This window comes from Phascolarctos cinereus, unplaced genomic scaffold (assembly GCF_003287225.1).
Source record: "Phascolarctos cinereus isolate Bilbo 61053 unplaced genomic scaffold, phaCin_HiC Scaffold_4;HRSCAF=312, whole genome shotgun sequence".
Lineage (NCBI taxonomy): Eukaryota > Metazoa > Chordata > Mammalia > Diprotodontia > Phascolarctidae > Phascolarctos > Phascolarctos cinereus.
The window spans coordinates 619,156,933-619,174,043 of NW_027555847.1; the positions used below are offsets into that span (position 1 = coordinate 619,156,933).

Below are 17,111 nucleotides of genomic sequence, written 5' to 3' on the forward strand. Positions count from 1 at the left end.
TAGCATCGGTTTTTGCAATTCTTTCTTGAACTGTGTCATGTAACATCAAAGGTATTGATTAGGCTAATGATACTAATCATAATACTTCTTATATAGTGGTTTAAAATCTGCAAAGCACTTTACATACATTACTTATTTGCTCTTCAAAATTATTCTCATTCTGCAGATGAGGCAACTAAAGATGAGAGAGATTAAACAATTTGCCAAAAGTTACACAGCCGGTGAGTATCTAGGCTAGGACTTGAATCAAGGTCCTCTTGATTCCAAATCAAGTGTATTATAAATTAGAGCAACAGCTCTGGTCTTGAGCTTTGGAAGTTCATGTGACTATGATTTGAAGTTCTTCACATGCTTCGTAATTCCATAAAACGTGCTAGAAGTTTAATATCTATAAGATGAAAAGGAGAAAGTTCATATGACCTGATAGTTCTCTCCTTGGGCAATAGCTCTACATATTTTGGTTCACTGGCTACCTTTGCAGGACCATGGACTAAAAGCACAAACAAAGCTGACTAAGTTTCACTTCTCACTGAAAATAAAAGTAAAAAATTCAAAATTAAAAGGAGACATGAAATTATCTTTGAGGAGCCATTATTGAGAAATACCATAAACAAATGATTAATTCATATCTAAACCAAGAGCATATACAACAAAATTCTGAACATATTAAATTCTAAAATAGACCATCTTTCCCCAATGACCTTCAGAAACCTTTGAGCATCACTGTCCTTTAAAAAATGCCTATTTTCACATTATCCAACTCCATTTAAATTCTTAATTTTGCAATATTATTAAATTATGCAATAATGTAAAGGATCTGTGATTTAATTAATATGGGTGATTGACTCCATTGATGCAGGTCACAATCCATTTCTGACACTTTTCCATATCTTTCCACAAGTTTACCACATAGAATCCACTTAACATGCTGACAGTCTTCCTCAAATCCTCTAGACATTAAGAAGATAATAACAAATAACTAAAAATGCATAAAATATCTGGGAACTGACCTACCAAAGCATACCAAAGACTTGTATAGATTCATTAACAAAGTGTTCCTTAAAGAAAATCCCAAATAACTGGAGGACTATTCAGTGCTCATGTCTAGGCCATGCCAATATAATAAAAAATAATGCTGTTTAGTTGTTTTTCAAATGTGTCCATCTCTTCACGACCGCATTTGGGGTTTTCTTGACCAAGATATTGGAGCAGTTTGGTATTTCCTCCAGATCATTTTAAAGAGAAAGAAACTGAGGCACAAAGTGTCAAGTGATTCACCTATGGTTTTCCTGACTCTAGGGTCAGCACTCTATCCATTGTGCCACCTAGCTGCCCAATAAAAATGATAATACTAGCAAAACTAATTTACATTTTAAATTCTATATGAGTCAAATTACCAAAAAGATACTTTACAGAACTTGAAAATATAATAAAAAAATTATTTGGAAAAACCAAAGATTTGAATAGTAGAGGAAATAATGAAAAGAAGTAAGGTTGAAGAGTGAAATAGCACTTCCAGACCTCAAAATATATTATAAAGCAGCAGTCATAAAAATCATCTGGTACCAGTTAAAAAAAACAGAGATCCATGGAACTAGACAAAGAGATTAAGAAACAAAAGAACTCAATAACCCAGTATGATAAAATGGAAACTTATGAAAAAACTAATTTGATAAAAACTGCTGGGAAAACTAGAAAGCAGTCAGGCAGAAATTAGTCTTAGACAAACACTTTACACCATATTTCACAATACATTTTAAATGGATATATGACCTTACTATTAAAGATCATACTATAAAGGAATTAGAAGAGAAAGAGTATATACCTCTCACAACTATGGGCAGGAGATGCATTCTTAACCAAACAAGAGGTAGAGGCAATTACAAAAGTTCAATGTGCCTAGGGATAAGAAGGGAAGTGGTCAAATGGGGAAAAAAATCTTTGCATTAAATGTCTTTGCCAAGGGTTTGGTATATTTCTCATTCTCAATATATAAGTGGTCAAAGGATATAAAGTGTTCTCAAAATTAGAATGATAAAGTATTAGCAACCACATGAAAGAATGCTCGTAATCACTAATAAGAGAAATGCAAACCAAAACAACTCTAAGGTTTCAGCTCACACCCTGCAAATTGGCAAAAATGACAAAAAAATGGGAGCAGTCAGTGGTGAAAGGGTTCTGGAAGGAGAGGCACATTTATACATTGTTAGTAGAGCTGTGAAATGGTACAACCACTTTTTAAAGCAATCTGAAATTAGGCAAATAAAGTGACTAAACTGTCCACAGACTTTGAACTAGACTCCATTATTGGGGCCGTACACCTCAAGGAAGCTACCAATAAGAAAGTTCCCATATCCACCAAAATATTTATAGCAGCATTTTTAGTGACAACAAAAAACTGAAAACAAAGTAGAATGGCTAAATAAATTGTGGTACATAAATGTAATGAAATAGTACTGTGCTATAAGAAATGATGTGTGTAATAAATATAGAGAAATATGGAAAGATTTACATGAACCGATGCAGTGAAGTAAATAGAGCCAAGAAAACAACTGCTGTTCAGTCTTTTTCAGTTGTGTCTAACCCTTCTTGACGCCATTTGGGGTTTTCTTGGCAAAGATACTAGAGTGGTTTGCTATTTCCTTCACCAGTTCCAGTAAAGAGGGTTAAGTGACTTGCCCAGGGTTGTACAGTTAGTAAATGTCTGAAGCCAGATTTCAACTCAGGAAGATGAGTCTTCCTGACTCCAGGCCCAGCACTCTATCCACTGTGCCAACTAGCTGCCCTCAAAAAAACCCCCACAATATACATAGTTAACTTCAACAATGTAAATGGAAAGAACAACTACACATCCAAAACCCAAAAGTAAATATGACAAAATTATATAAGCAGGACTTGGAGATATCAGGACACCCCAACCCACCCCTTCATGGAAGTTGGAGGTCCACAGTATTACACATTACACATATTTTTGGACATTTTCAATGAATTAATCAATTGTGCTGACTTTTTTCTTCTCTAAAAATTACTATTATATGAGATGGCCCTGCAATGGGGAAAGATACTAGGGATATCTATGATGATGTAAGAAACAGAAGATACCAATAAAAACTTATTAAATTTTTTTTTCTTTAAAAGGAAGATACTGATAGTGTAAGTAGCCTATCTGTTTGTTTTCCTTCATTCTTGCCATTTGACCAGCCCATCTTTTCTTTTCTTTTTTTTTTTAGGTCATCTTTTACAAGGACTTTACTTTGTAACGCTTTGCCCATAACATCTTACATGTGGTCTGCTCATGCCTGACATGTGTCTTTCAATTGCTCTCTGGGTAATCAACTCTAATTCTTTGATGCCTGAAGTATTCCATGACTTACTTACATGATGCTACCAAAGGAATATTAGTATTCCATTTCAGGCTGAAATTTGGGGTCAACATTTATAGTCTCCCAAATGCAATCTAGTTTATTCATTTCCTCCTATTCAATTCCAACTCAATGTTCATATTCATTACCTGTCAAAAAAAAAAAAAAGAATAAGGTTCTATGGTTTGTTCATTCAATTGCCTACTGATTTGGCTTTGTTGGGTGCCTTGTGACCAGGCTTCATTTAGCTCAGGCACAGTGGATGTTGTGGCTATCAACGACCCATTCACTGACCTCAAATACATCATTTATATATTCCAATTATTCTACCCATGGCAGGTTCAAAAGCACTGGCAAGGCTCAGAAGGGAAAGCTGGTAATCAGTGTAAAATCCGTTACTAGCTTATAGGAGTGTGATGCCACCAATATTGAATGGGGAGATGTTGGAGCGAAGTATATAGCAGAGTCCACTGGTACCTTTACCACCTGGGAAGAAGCTCAGGCTCACTTAAAGAGTGGAGATAAGCATGTAATCACCTCTGTCCCTTCTACTGATATTCTTACTTTTGTGATGGGAGTAAACCAAGAGAAATATGGTAATTCCTGTTAGCAATGCCTCCTGCAACACCAACTGATTGTTTCCCCTGTCCCAGGTCATTAACAACAACTTTAGCCTTGTGGGAGAACCTACTATCACAAACCCATGCCATTATTCCTACAAAGAAGACAGTAGATGGCCCCTCTGGCAAGTTGTAACATGATGGGCGTGGCACTGCCCCAAATCTCACAAGCATGGCCTTTTGTGGTCCTACTCCTATTGTATCTGTAATGGATCTGATCTGTCACCTGGAGAAACCTGCCCAATACGATGATATCAAGAAAGTGGTGAAGCAAGTTATCAGAGGGATCCTTGAGGGGCATCTTGGGTTATGCAGAGGACCAGGTGGTATCTTGTGACTTTAAAAGATGCTAGTGCTGGGACTGCCCTTAATGACCATTTTGCAAGGTCATTTGCTGGCTGAAACTGAGAATGTTTACAGTAACCAATTATAGTAAACCACATGGTCTACATGGCCTCTATGGGGTAAAGGAGAAAGTCATGGATCTTCATCATCAGCCAAAAGAGAAATTCTACCACTGGGGAGCCCACATCCTTAATCTATGTCCCTATGCCCCAAACACAGTCCTTCTAAGGGGAAGAAGCACCAAGTCCTATACTGCACAACATCAATAAAGTCATCACATTCAGTGAAAAGTAAAATAACCTCCAAAACAACCAAAACACCCCTGCCACTACCCTCCCCACTGAGAAACCCCAAACAAACAATAAGCATAGTAGAATCTTGTATCCTCTATATCTTTCAGTCATTTGCATGACTTTCTAGCATGTCTCAGCTACCTTCTCACCCTGGAATATCTTTCCACCATGCACAGTGCCTTGCACATAGCAGGCACTTAAATGCTTACTAGCTGATCTGAGTAATCATGCTGGCATCCTTCTCTCATTGGCAATTTTCTTCATGGGGCCTCCATTTTGGGGACTGGCCCAGGCTGGCCATGCTTCACTTCCTTGAAGCCAGTTGCTTGTTATGAATCAACATGTAAGCAAAACAAAAGCTATAATCCCTAAAGGATATTTTCTGACAGAGAATGACCTGTTTTAAATTTTTTCTTCCTTTTTCTAAAAAACTGGCAAATAAACTGTGGGAATAGTTAAACAAGATTCTTTTTAAAATTAGATTACATTTTTGTGATTTCTGGAAGGCAGTTAAAGTTCCTAAATACTTTCATTTTAAAGTCTAAAATCTGAATACATGACGAATGCTTTTAAAAATACAGAGTCCTTAAAGTTATTTCTTCTTGTCAAATTATAAGATTTTACTATTCTAATTATCTAGGCCCTTTCTTATTATATAAGAATAACTGTCTATAGATAAATGGTATACCTTTATGTACATTGTAGGCCTGGCACTGGAATTAAAGCACTCTTGACAATACTGAATGTTCCCTCTAAGTCACTTCATCTAACTAAGCCTCAGTTTCTTCATCTGCAAAATACGAATAATATTTGTATTACCTACCTTATGAAGCTGTTACAAGAGAACTTCTTTTTAAACTTTAAATTACTGTATGTGTTACCACTTCATAAAAATTCAAACTTTATCTTTCCATTTTATGTGAGGTATGTCTTAGTGATTAATATAATAAAAACATTAGACAAAATTGAGAACACACAAATATCTGAATTCCATTAAGCTTTTGAATGTTCACTGATTTTATCAGTTAGTATAAAGAAAAACGGTATTTTTTTTTTTTTGCTAAGCAATGGGGTTAAGTGACTTGGCAGAGTCCCACAGGTAGTAAACGTTATGTGTCTGAGGCCAGTCCTCCTGACTCCAGGGCCAGTGCTCTATCCACTGTGCCACCTAGATGCCCCCAAAATGGTGTGTTTTTGGATGGAAAAAGTTCTTGTTACTAAAGGAATCTTAATTACTTCTTAATATTATGAAAAACAAACAGGATACACACTGTACTAGGTTCTGGTGATACCAAGGCAGATACTCAATAGTCCTTGAAATCACGGAACTTACATTCTACTGTGGAGAAGTGAGTACATGTGCCCACACACACATACATACACACACACTCTCTCTTAAGTAGATACACACTACTTACATTAACTAAAGGGATCAGAGAAGGCTTCATGGGGTTGGTGGCACCTTGAGCCTATTTTAGGGAGTACAAAGTTGAGGTCTAAATAGGTTAAGTGACTTGCTCTTAGAAATATGGCTAATATGCGACAAAATTATGACTCTAGAGTCTTCTGACTCTAAAGCCAATGTTCAACTACCTCCTGGTGGTTACTTGTAAAGTGAAGACAACAGGATAGACATTTCTGAGATTCCAGACCCAAAATTCTGTCATTCTGGGAATAATAGAATCAATAATTTCTACTCTGGTACTGACTTAGAAATTATCTCACCCCAATGCTACTTTTCATCCATTAATACTCTGAATCCCAGAGGCAGCATAGTGTAGTAGCTAGAAACCTGGCCCAGGGGTCAGGAAAACTTGGTACAAGTTCTGCCTCTGAGACATACTAGCTATGTGATCACGGTCAAATCACAACCTTATAGTGTTCCAGAAATTCTCAAAGAATATAAAGCATGGAAAAGCTCCTGATTTACTAACTACAGGGGCAATTTTTGAAACATTTTCTAAGACTGTCTCAAACATTTTATAGTTCTTTGCTCTTAAAAAATAGTCTAAGAGTTGGGCAAAGTATCATTAATTGATTCAAAAAACTAAATTATGGAGTTTCTAAGTAACACAATTTAGTGGATAGAGTGCAGACTTGGAGCAAAGCTAATCACTGTGACCTACAATCTGTGTGACCTTGGGCAAGTGATTTAACTTCTCTAATTTTCAGGTTCTTCATGTGTAAAATGAAGGAGCTGAACTATTTTATTTCTAAGGTCCCTTCCAACTCTAAAGCTTATGATCTTATAATTAGAGTTAGACCACACTGCCTCCTAGTGTATAACTGATACACAAGAACAAAATTAAAATATTTAAAGACTTGAGATGCATAATTTATAAAACATCAAAGAGAATATATACTTTGATCTAATAGTTATGGTTTGTGATCAAACAGGTTATGTTTCCAAAGGCCTTTTTCATTTAAAAACTTTTGCTTTTGGGCAACTCATTCAAACCTATTAATCTTCCAAAATTAGGGCATTTATTTTGGCATTCAACAGTCTAATAATATGTACCAAGAATATAGCACATTTTTCAAAATGAGAAGAAATATTTTTGACCTAGTTGTTATTTCAAAAATCATCATCTCCATTTCAGAGGTGGGGAAAATTAAGGCTTGGAGAGAAAGTAACTTGCTCAAGTCAAGTGGCAAAGCTGACATTTTAACCCAAGACTTCCAATTCCAAATTCAATCTTCTTTTCATTGTATCAGAATACTGCCTCTCTGACAAATTATACCCTTTAAAATCAGTCTTTGTAGCTTGTTTGAAAGAAATAAAAAGAGGATAACACGCATTAGGGAGAGAGGTGACAGACTTGTTTTGAGGAAATATTTAAGAGATGCTTTCCAAATAATATATTTGCAAAAAATGTTAAGACTTACTGCCACTGGATCCCGCTGGTGAAGCTGAGCTGCTGTAACTTGTCTGAAACCACCCGGGTAGCTATTAAATAAACACATGTTTTTAAACAAGGAGGGAAGAATGGTATTTCTACACAATATTCCACAATTAAATATATATATATATATATATATATATATATATATATGTACATATAATTTTTTTTTTGGCTAGGCAATGGGGTGACTTGCCCAGGGCCACCCAGCTAGTAAGTGTTATGTGTCTGAGGCTGCATTTGAACTCAGGTCCTCCTGAATCTAGGGCCAGTGCTCTATCTACTGCACCACCTTGCTATCCCATAAATACATCATTTTACACTGATAAGAAAAATCATTCTTCCTAAAGTAGTTTTCTGAAAATGTCTTAAACTCCAAGCATCTGAAATATTTTTATAACTGCTGTTATTTTATATATAGCAATTTTAGTCCTTAGAAATTTCAAGGGCATAATTATATCACAGGGCCTCAACTACAACTTAATATACAAGGGGAACATAAAGGAATGCTAAGCTTAAATTATATTTAAGCTCATATTATATTCATAATTGAACAGAGCTGATGTTTTGTCATCTAACCATTTAGACTTAAAACGGAAACATTGGCCAAATCTATTTGCCACTGTAAAACTGGCAGTGGATTACTTAAGTTTTGGAATCTACCTTCTCTGAGTTTTGCTTAGTGTTATACAGTGTGGGAAACAGGGTTGCTACATAGAGCTGCTATACAGAAGACTCACACTGGGTGATGACAAAACTTGGCTGACTTACTTAATTTTTCTGTATTGTCAAATTAGTTACTATAAGTGAAAGTCCTCTGAAAAGTACAAAACACCATTCAAATATAAGATTATTCTGCAGAGATGAACAGACTGGTCCAGTGATTTTTAAAATGCTTTCTGTGTATACACTGTCCAAGAAGTAAAGCTTAATGTGCTAATAGGTCACTGTGAATCTTTTTGGCTGATTAAATGCCACAACACTTCAGTCTCGGCTGTCTGGCTGGCAATTTTATTTCCTGTCCACTTTTCCACCATGGACAAAATGTCACAGAACAAGAGAATAACAGAGTTATCACCTTTGATACCTTCAGATCTTTATAGAATGCTGCTGCTGCTTCTTTTTTTTTTTTTGCTTTTTGCTGAGGCAATCAGGGTGAAGTGACTTGCCCAAGGTCACACAACTAGTAAGTGTCATGTCTGAGGCCGGATTTGAACTCAGGACCTCCTGACTCTACGGCTGGACTCTACCCACTGCGCCACCTAGCTGCCTCTGAATGCTTCTAAAGTGATTGCTGAGTGACCTTAAAAGCTTAGACGGGTAGTCCACAAAGTGGATATGAGAAAGCACTGTGTAGGCAAACAGTACCAAGTCTCTGGGGTTTTAACTGTCAGCAGTGCTCATGACACAGGTCTATATATTGAGAGATTTCAAGAAGAAGAATGAAAATCTGTACATAGTATAACTGGGTACTTTTGTTTTTAATGATAGGAGAAATGCCATTTTTAGAGATCCTTTTTTCTTCTTTTAGTTACTGTTTCAAAAGGTTTTTTTAAAAAAATAATTTAGAAATAAACTACTATATTTCTAATGTGTTTGTACTTTTCTGCTGTGTGTGTCCTGAAGGCATCAAGTATCCCTTGAAACCATAAAGTAAGATACTAACTGGCATTTTGTTTTGAAACAAATAATAAAGTTTTAAAAAGTAAAATTGGAAAACAGTTATTATAAAAGTCCAATGCTTTCCTCCTATATAAGGGAGCTTCGAGAAGATAGGATGACTACCAATATATGGGTATCACTGTGTTTGCACACGGAAGGTTGTTCTGAACTGTCTTGCATTATCATAGATCATGAAAGTGTACTGTTGGTTATTACTTTCAGAAGAACATAATGACACTTTGCATCAATGTGGAGATTTAATTTGGTCACAATCTTGTTATCCTGTTTGCTTTTTTTTTGTATTATCTTCTTAATGACCTTTAAATTTTTTGAATAACCTCAATGACCAGTAAAAGAAAGTGAGTTATAGAGCTGAAATGTGTAAAGACGGGTTTAAGTTAAATTCAGTAAGACCTCACAGATTTGGTTCAGTGTACCAAAGTTGGCAAAAACAAAGTCCAGGCCTGCACAAGATCCCTAGAAAGGAAAGGGATAAACAGGATGTAGACAATGAGGTCTGTTTCAATAAGCTATAGACACCATGTGGGAAAAACGGAGATGCATTTTGTATGGCAGGGTTAGAACAGGAACTATTTTAGTAGGAAATATGGTTTCGATAATAAAAACAAAAAGGCACCATAGAACTCTGCATAGAGTTCAGTATAGCAGTAGTGAAAGACATGATAAAATTCTTCTCCAAAGAGAATGGAATGGTTTTTGCAGTTGTATTTAAATTAAAGGGAATGAACACATGAGGCTGGAATGCTGACTGGGAAATCATAATAATTTAGGTAAGAAAGGATGGGAGCCTGGTTCCTATTCATACTAAAGGCTTGTCTTGGTAGAGTAAAAATTACAGCTAGTATCAAATATTTTTGTATACTGTGACTGAAAATAAAAGTTGTATGCAGTCAATTTAAGAGTGATTTAGGTATACAGCAAAGGTAAAAGCAATTCCTTCTTAAAAACAAGTTTTTAAAAAGTAGTTTTAAAAATACATCAATAATGCTACTCACCTTAAAGAGCAATAGCAAGTTCAACATCATGCTAACTTATTAGCTACACTGATATTATCATCACTTAACTTACCCAGTGTGTGAAGAGTATACTTTCTGTTCCCATTTGTTCCCAGAAAACGCAATTTGCCTTGTGTTCTTTATGACAACATGATCCCCACATTTACCTAGAATAAAAAGCATTCAAATTTTGAATGAGACAAAAATTGACTCAGGAAAAAAAATGGCATTATTTACAAAAGCTCACAAAGTTACCAAAAAAACTCAAAATGACAAAATGAAAGTTACAGGGGAATATCAAACTCTTGCGGCAGATTTTTATAGGATGATAAAAGAAAGGTAGGAAGGGTCCATTAACACTTAGAAAGATACAGGGGGACGTTACAAGCTTCTTGAGAGCAGGAACTTTCATTCTGTTTTGGTAATCGATCCCCTGTATAGCACACAGCAAGTACTTAATAAATTTGTGTTAATTGATTCCAATTCTAACAGTCTATACTATAGTAGTGACTGGGGATTTCAACTATTCATTCAACTGCTGGAATTCTCTATAAAAACAGTACAGAGCAGCTTTCTTGACCTGCTTCATTGGCAGTTTCAATCTTCAATCAAGGTAGCAGAAGCAGGGAGAGTAAGTGTTACTTAGGACCTGATTCTCACCAAAAATCTAGTTTTAGCTGTTAAAGTAGAAAAGACTAGAACCTTGGGAGGAAGTACCTGCCATTTTAGAGTTGATGACAGATGAAATCCAATCCACTCCTACGTGAAGCATGAATCCCTTCTACAACATCTCCATCAAGTGATTATTCAGGTTCTGCTTAAACATGTCCAGTGTTGGAGAAGTTGCTAGGTAGTGAAACAACCCATTCTGTTCCCAACCCTTCATCTTAGTTCTGACCTCTGGGATGAAGCATAGTAAAAAAAATGTATTTTCACACAACAATTCTTTGAATAATTGGAAGATAGTGATCATGTATCTCCCCAAACTTTCTCTTCTCTATGTTAAATATTTCCAGTGTTCATGGTTTTTTTTTTTAAATGACTGACTCCACTTCTCTTCTTACCTAGCTCTTGGCTTTTGCAATATGGCTTCTTTCCTCATCACTCAAATGAAACTGACCTCAACAAAAGTAGCAATGATCTAATTGCCAAATCCCATCCTCTCTTTTCAGTCCCTATCCTTCTCAATCCATTTGCTGACCACTTTTTCCTCCTCCTTCTTTGAGCTTTGTTGACATTACTCTCTCCTGGTTCTCCTTCTACTTGTCTAACCATTTCTTCCCAATATCATCTCACCATCCACATTAGGCACCTGAACTGGGGGTGTTCCTAAAGCTGTCCTAGGCCCCTTACTCTTTTCCCTCTGTAATCTCTTATCAACCTCATAAAAGCTCATCAGTTTAATGTCTTTTATCAGTTCAATCATCTTTATGCCAGTGACTCTCATATCTATACATCCAACCCAAGTCTCTCTCCCAGTTCCAGTCTCATATTATCAACTGGATTTCACACTGAAAGTGCCAGAGACATTTCAAACTCAACATGTCTAAAACCAAACTTGTATCTTTCTCCAAAAACCCACCCCTCTACCGAAGTTTCCTATTTTTTGTTGAAGACATCACCACTCTTCCAGTTGTTTATGCTTGTAACCCTGGCATTATTCTCAACTGCTCACTTTTTCTCATTCTACATACCCAATTAGTTGCCAAATCTTCCTGTTTCCACTTCCATAATATGCCTTGCATCTGATCCCTTTTCTCTACTTGGCAACTACCACTTTAGTTCAGTCCTTATCACCTCCTGTTTAGGTTATTGTGATGGCCTCCTAATTGGTCCTTCTCTTAAGTCTCTTACCACTCTACTCCATATCTTGCTGCCAAAGGAATTTTTCCTAAACAATGATCTTATCATCTCTAAATTGCCTGACTATTCAACCAAATTCAGTAATTTCCTGTTGCCCCTAGGATAAAATATAAACTCTTCTTTTTTAGCTGTTAAAGCTTTTCACAAACTGTCCCCAACCTATTTTTCCAGCTTCATTGTACATTACTTCCCCTCCTACACTCTGAAACTGCCCTTTTCTGCTTCTCACACATGACAATCCATGCCCATGACAAACCCACTTTCTGCACTGGTTTTTCTCCTAGGTTTAAAATATGTTCCTTCCTCTCTTCTGCTTCACAGACTTCCTCCTTTTTTTTTAAAATTTTATTAATTTATTTTGATTTATCAACAATCACTTCCATATGCTTTTGAGTTGAAAATTTTTCTCCCCCACCCTCCCCAAGACAGTGCACAATCTGACACAGGCTTTACATTTACATTCCTATTAAACATATTTTCACATTAGTGAAGTTGTAAGTAAAAATTAAAACCAATAGGAGGAACCATCAGAAAGATGAAACAAAACTCAACAAAAGGTAAAAATAAGTGATAGCGATTCGACTTCCATAGTTCTTTCTTTGGATGTGGACAGCATTTTCCATCCCGAGGCCTCTGGAGATGTCTTAGATCCTCGTAATGCTGAGAAGGGTTCAGTTTAACAATCTTAGTCATTGCATAATGTGGCTGTTATTGTGTACAAAGTTCTCTTGGTTCTGCTCACTTCACTCAGCATCAGACCATATAAGTCTTTCCAGGTTTTTCTGAAGTCAGCCTGTTCATCATTTCTTATAGCACAATGGTATTCCATTACATTCATATACTACAACTTGCTCAGCCATTCCCCAATTGATGGGCATCCTCTCAATTTCCAATTCTTTGCCACCACAAAAAGATTCACAGACTGCTTTTTTAAGATACAGCTCAAGCTGTATCTTCTTCTAAATGAAGCCTTTCCTGGTACCCCCAATCTCTATTGCCCTCCAAACAACCTGGGATTTAACTACTTTGTATCTATTTCCTTTAGAATTATTTTATATATGATTATATATGCCCTTGTGTTTGCCTTTCTTTGTATTTCCAGACCCTGTAACAGTGCCTGGCACATAATAAGTACCTAATAAATAAATGCTTGTTGATCAATTGTCATTTCTCATTAGACTATAAGCCCCTTGAGAGTTTTATTCATTGAACTTGTATCCCCAGGACATAGGATGGTACCTGGCACACAGTGGACCCTTAAAAACATTAGCTGCTTTGTCCTTCAAAAGGTTTATAGTTAGAGTTCCTGACTTAAATCCTGGTTCTGCCATTAACTACTTGGGTGACCTTGGGCAAGTCATTAAGTCCCTGTGCAGCCTCAGTTTCTTCCTCTGTAAAATGGGCTAACAGATGGGTGAACTAGAAGACCTCTCAGGTCCTTTCCATTTTCTTAACCTTATGATGGTTTTTCACCACTCCTCCTCCAGACTAGAAATGTACACAACACTGTTCTTGTAGATCCCCATTCTGCTGCACCGATGGAAAATGTTATATCTCATTTTCTTTTCTCAGGGATCTTCTCTGGCGTTTCAGTGACACTAAGTTCAACTTCCTTTTTAGTGATCTTTTCATATACACTGCTGTAGTCCTCCTTTTTGTTATTTTTTTTGGTTCTGCTTATTTTGCCTTCTTTCAGTTTACTCCGAATAATGAGTAAAAAAGGGGGTTGGACAAATAATCTCTCAATTCCATTGTAATTCTAAATCCTATCAGTTCTTCCAGAGCATCCCTTGGGCGTTCCATTAGAAACCACCTTTGAGGTTAGCATTAATCCATTCATCACCATTTATCGCATTTAGTCATTCAGCTGCATCCACCTAATTTCCTCTCACTTGTGCTCTGAGATCATATTATCGGTCCTCCCTGTCCAGAAGAAGATCAGGATAGACCTTTGCTGCTCATGCCTCTTAAGATTTCTACTGCTTCTGGTTTATTTCCATTTCTCTTAATACTGATTTTACTCCCACAATTATTTTGATAGCTTCATGACATCTCTTTGCCATAAGTCTTATTTCTTTCTATCTTTCTTACTCACTGCTATAAGTGTATAGAAAATAACAAAACAGAATCGCTTTTCTGGACAGGAGTTAAAATATAACCTCAGACATTCACTAGTTGTGTGACCTTGGGCAAATCTGTTCACCTCTGTCAGCCTCGGTTTTCTCATCTATAAAATGGGGATAATGACAGCACCACCTCCCAGGTGTTATGAGGATCAGACAAGAGAAAATTTTTAAAGCGCTTAGCACAATGTGTACCTCTTGGTAGACATTTAAATTAAGAACTACTAATTAGACAATGACTGAACAAGGCAGACATATGAACATACTGGGAAATAATGACGAGGAGGAGCTGTAGGAAGCATGGCTGACTTGCACAAACAAAAGAGCATAACCAGAAGAAGACCACCCATGATGACTGTAATAACATCAAGAAAACAACACTGAAATGGCCAAACTTAAGGAAACTGTAACAGTCAATCTTGGTCTAGGCACAGAGGTGGGAACCTTCTGCCTAGAGGCCATATGCGGCCCTCCAGGTCCTCAAGTGCAGCTGTTTGACTGAATCCAAAGTTTACAGAACAAATCCCCTCAATAAAAGGATTTGTTCTATAAAATCTGGACTCAGTCAAAAGGCTGAGCCCAAGGACCTAGAGGGCCTCAAGGCCGCAGGTTCCCCACCCCTGGTAGGAGAAATGATAAAATACTTTTGCTTCTTGGGTATCATGCAAGTTGGCTTTGCTCAACTGCTTTTCTCTGTTCTGATGGGGAATGGGTAATACTAGGAAATTACTGTGCTACAAAACATAAAAGGTTTCAATAAAATGTTTGCATTTGATGTTATGAGCAACAAGAAACTATGAGAATTGAGAAGGGGTGTGTTATTTGGCGGATAATTAAAGCAATACTATAGTTAATTAGGGATCAATTGAAGGGATAGAAAAAGTAGATCATAAAGTCAAAAAAAGGTAGGACTGGAAGGAATATTAGAGATTAACTATTATTATGTTTTTTTAAACAAATGGGGAAACTGAAGCATTGAGAGTTAAATGACTTGATAATAGCTAACATTTATATGGCACTTTAAGGTTTCCAAAATGCTTTTATATGTATCTCATTTGCTCCTCACAACAGCCCTGTGAGGTAGATGCTAATATTATTATTCCCATTTTGCAGATGAGAAAAAATTCAATCTAAGAGAGATTGAGCGTCTTGCCTAGGGTCACAAAGCTAGTGTCTAGGTAGCATTTGAACTCAGGTCTCACACCAAGTTCAGTACCTAGTGGTATATTAAAGACTAGATTTTTCTTTTTCTTTTTTTTAGCAAATGATCAAAAAAAAGGACATCATAGTCAAAAGAAAATTCAATTCTTTATTTTTTAAAAAGCTGGATATCTTATTTGAAAAAAAATCATACACCTTAATATTGTGTGCCGAGTTTTCATTAAATATATTCTTAAAAGGTTTATGTTTTGAATGCCTGAGGCCCCTGGATGTGGTATATACTTTCAATATGAATCAGAATGGGTGAAATAAAACTAATGAAAGAAATGTTTTAAAAAGTAACACCTGTAAGAAGTTAAATTTGTATACAGCACAGCTCAACTTTTATCTCCAGTTATTAGATGAATTCAATTCAATAGACATTTGCAGAGCAGTGTTCTGGAGTTTCAAGGATAAAAACAAAAAAAAATTCCTTCTCTTAAGGAGCGGACATTTTATATACGTGCCAGGATACATATACTTGAGAAAGTAAATATGAGGTAGCATAAGGAGGGATAATGAGGTGTGAGGCAAAGCCTGAACTTAGCCTTGAAGATAGGATAGAGAGGCCAGCCCTACACTGCACAGGGGTTGGGGAGAAGGAGGGAAGGCTGAATGAATGCCTGTGAATACAGGCAGAAAAATGGAAAGTAGAGTCTAAGAATTAGCTAGTAGTTCCACTTGGCTACAATGTAGAATATAAAGAGAAGTATATGAAATAAAGCTGAAAAGGAAGGTTGAAATAAACTGTGGGAGGACTCAGTTGTTAAGCTGTAGAGTCACTAATTGATCCTACAGGCAACAGGTAGCCTGTTTTTCAACAGGGGAGTGATATAGGTAACTCTATGCCTTAGGAAGGTTATTTTGTAAGCTGTGTATAGAATGTACTGGTGAGGAAGAGAATCTAGGAGCAGGGTTAGGAGGCTATTATAATAGTCTGGGAGAAAGGAAATGAATGTCTGAACTAAGGTGTTTAATATAGGCCATACTGTGACTGAATAGATAACAGCAAATAAAAGCTAGAATTCGTATAATGTTCTGAGGTTTACAAAATGCTACTCATGATATTTCACTGGACTCTCACAAAAACCCTGTGAGGTAGGTGCTATTATTCACACCATTTTACAGAAAAGGAAGCTGAGGCTGAGAAATTAAATAATACGCCGAGGCTCACATCAGTAATAAGTGTCTGAGGCAGGATGTGGACTCCAAGTCCAACACTCACCTAGACAAACTGCCAGTTCTATTAGAATGTAAGGTCCTTGAGAGCTGGGATTATTGCTCTTTGTGTTTTTCTACCCCTGGCTGAGCACAGCGCTAGGCACACAATAAGCACTTAATAACAGCTTGCTGACTGGTGTAAAGATAAGAATAATGAAGTATACTCTGAAGTTGAGGATCTGAGATTCTAGCAGAGATCATTGATGACTTTTGAAAGAATAGATTCAATAGTGTGAGGGTTGGCAATCAAACTGCCAGGGACTAACCTCTCACTGCCTACATACTCTCAAACTCAGCAGTATCTGTGCCAGGCACATGGCTCAGATAGCAAAAGGAGTGGGGAAGGACCCATGTACATAGGATCAGGCTTTTGTAGCAGAGTTTTTGATATTACATTTTAAATAAGCTTTTGTGGCTAGGCACGGGAATTTAACCAACAGTTAATGCATTAATACTGCCGGAAAAATGAACGCTAAACTCCAAGAGGCTAAATTACAAATGACCTT

At 36.7% G+C, this 17,111-nt stretch overlaps 1 protein-coding gene across 2 annotated transcripts in view; it reads right to left on the reverse strand.

Annotated features, from left to right (window-relative positions):
* The window catches only part of MRPL13 (mitochondrial ribosomal protein L13), a 47,568-nt gene that overhangs the window by 24,569 nt on the left and 5,888 nt on the right, over window positions 1-17,111 (reverse strand). For both annotated transcript variants that reach the window (XM_020964978.2, XM_020964977.2), the window contains exons 3-4: window positions 10,272-10,365; window positions 7,507-7,567 (exon numbers count right to left, since the gene is read on the reverse strand). In XM_020964978.2, the coding sequence (XP_020820637.1) occupies window positions 7,507-7,567; window positions 10,272-10,365 (155 nt within the window). The remainder of the gene's footprint in view (window positions 1-7,506; window positions 7,568-10,271; window positions 10,366-17,111) is intronic.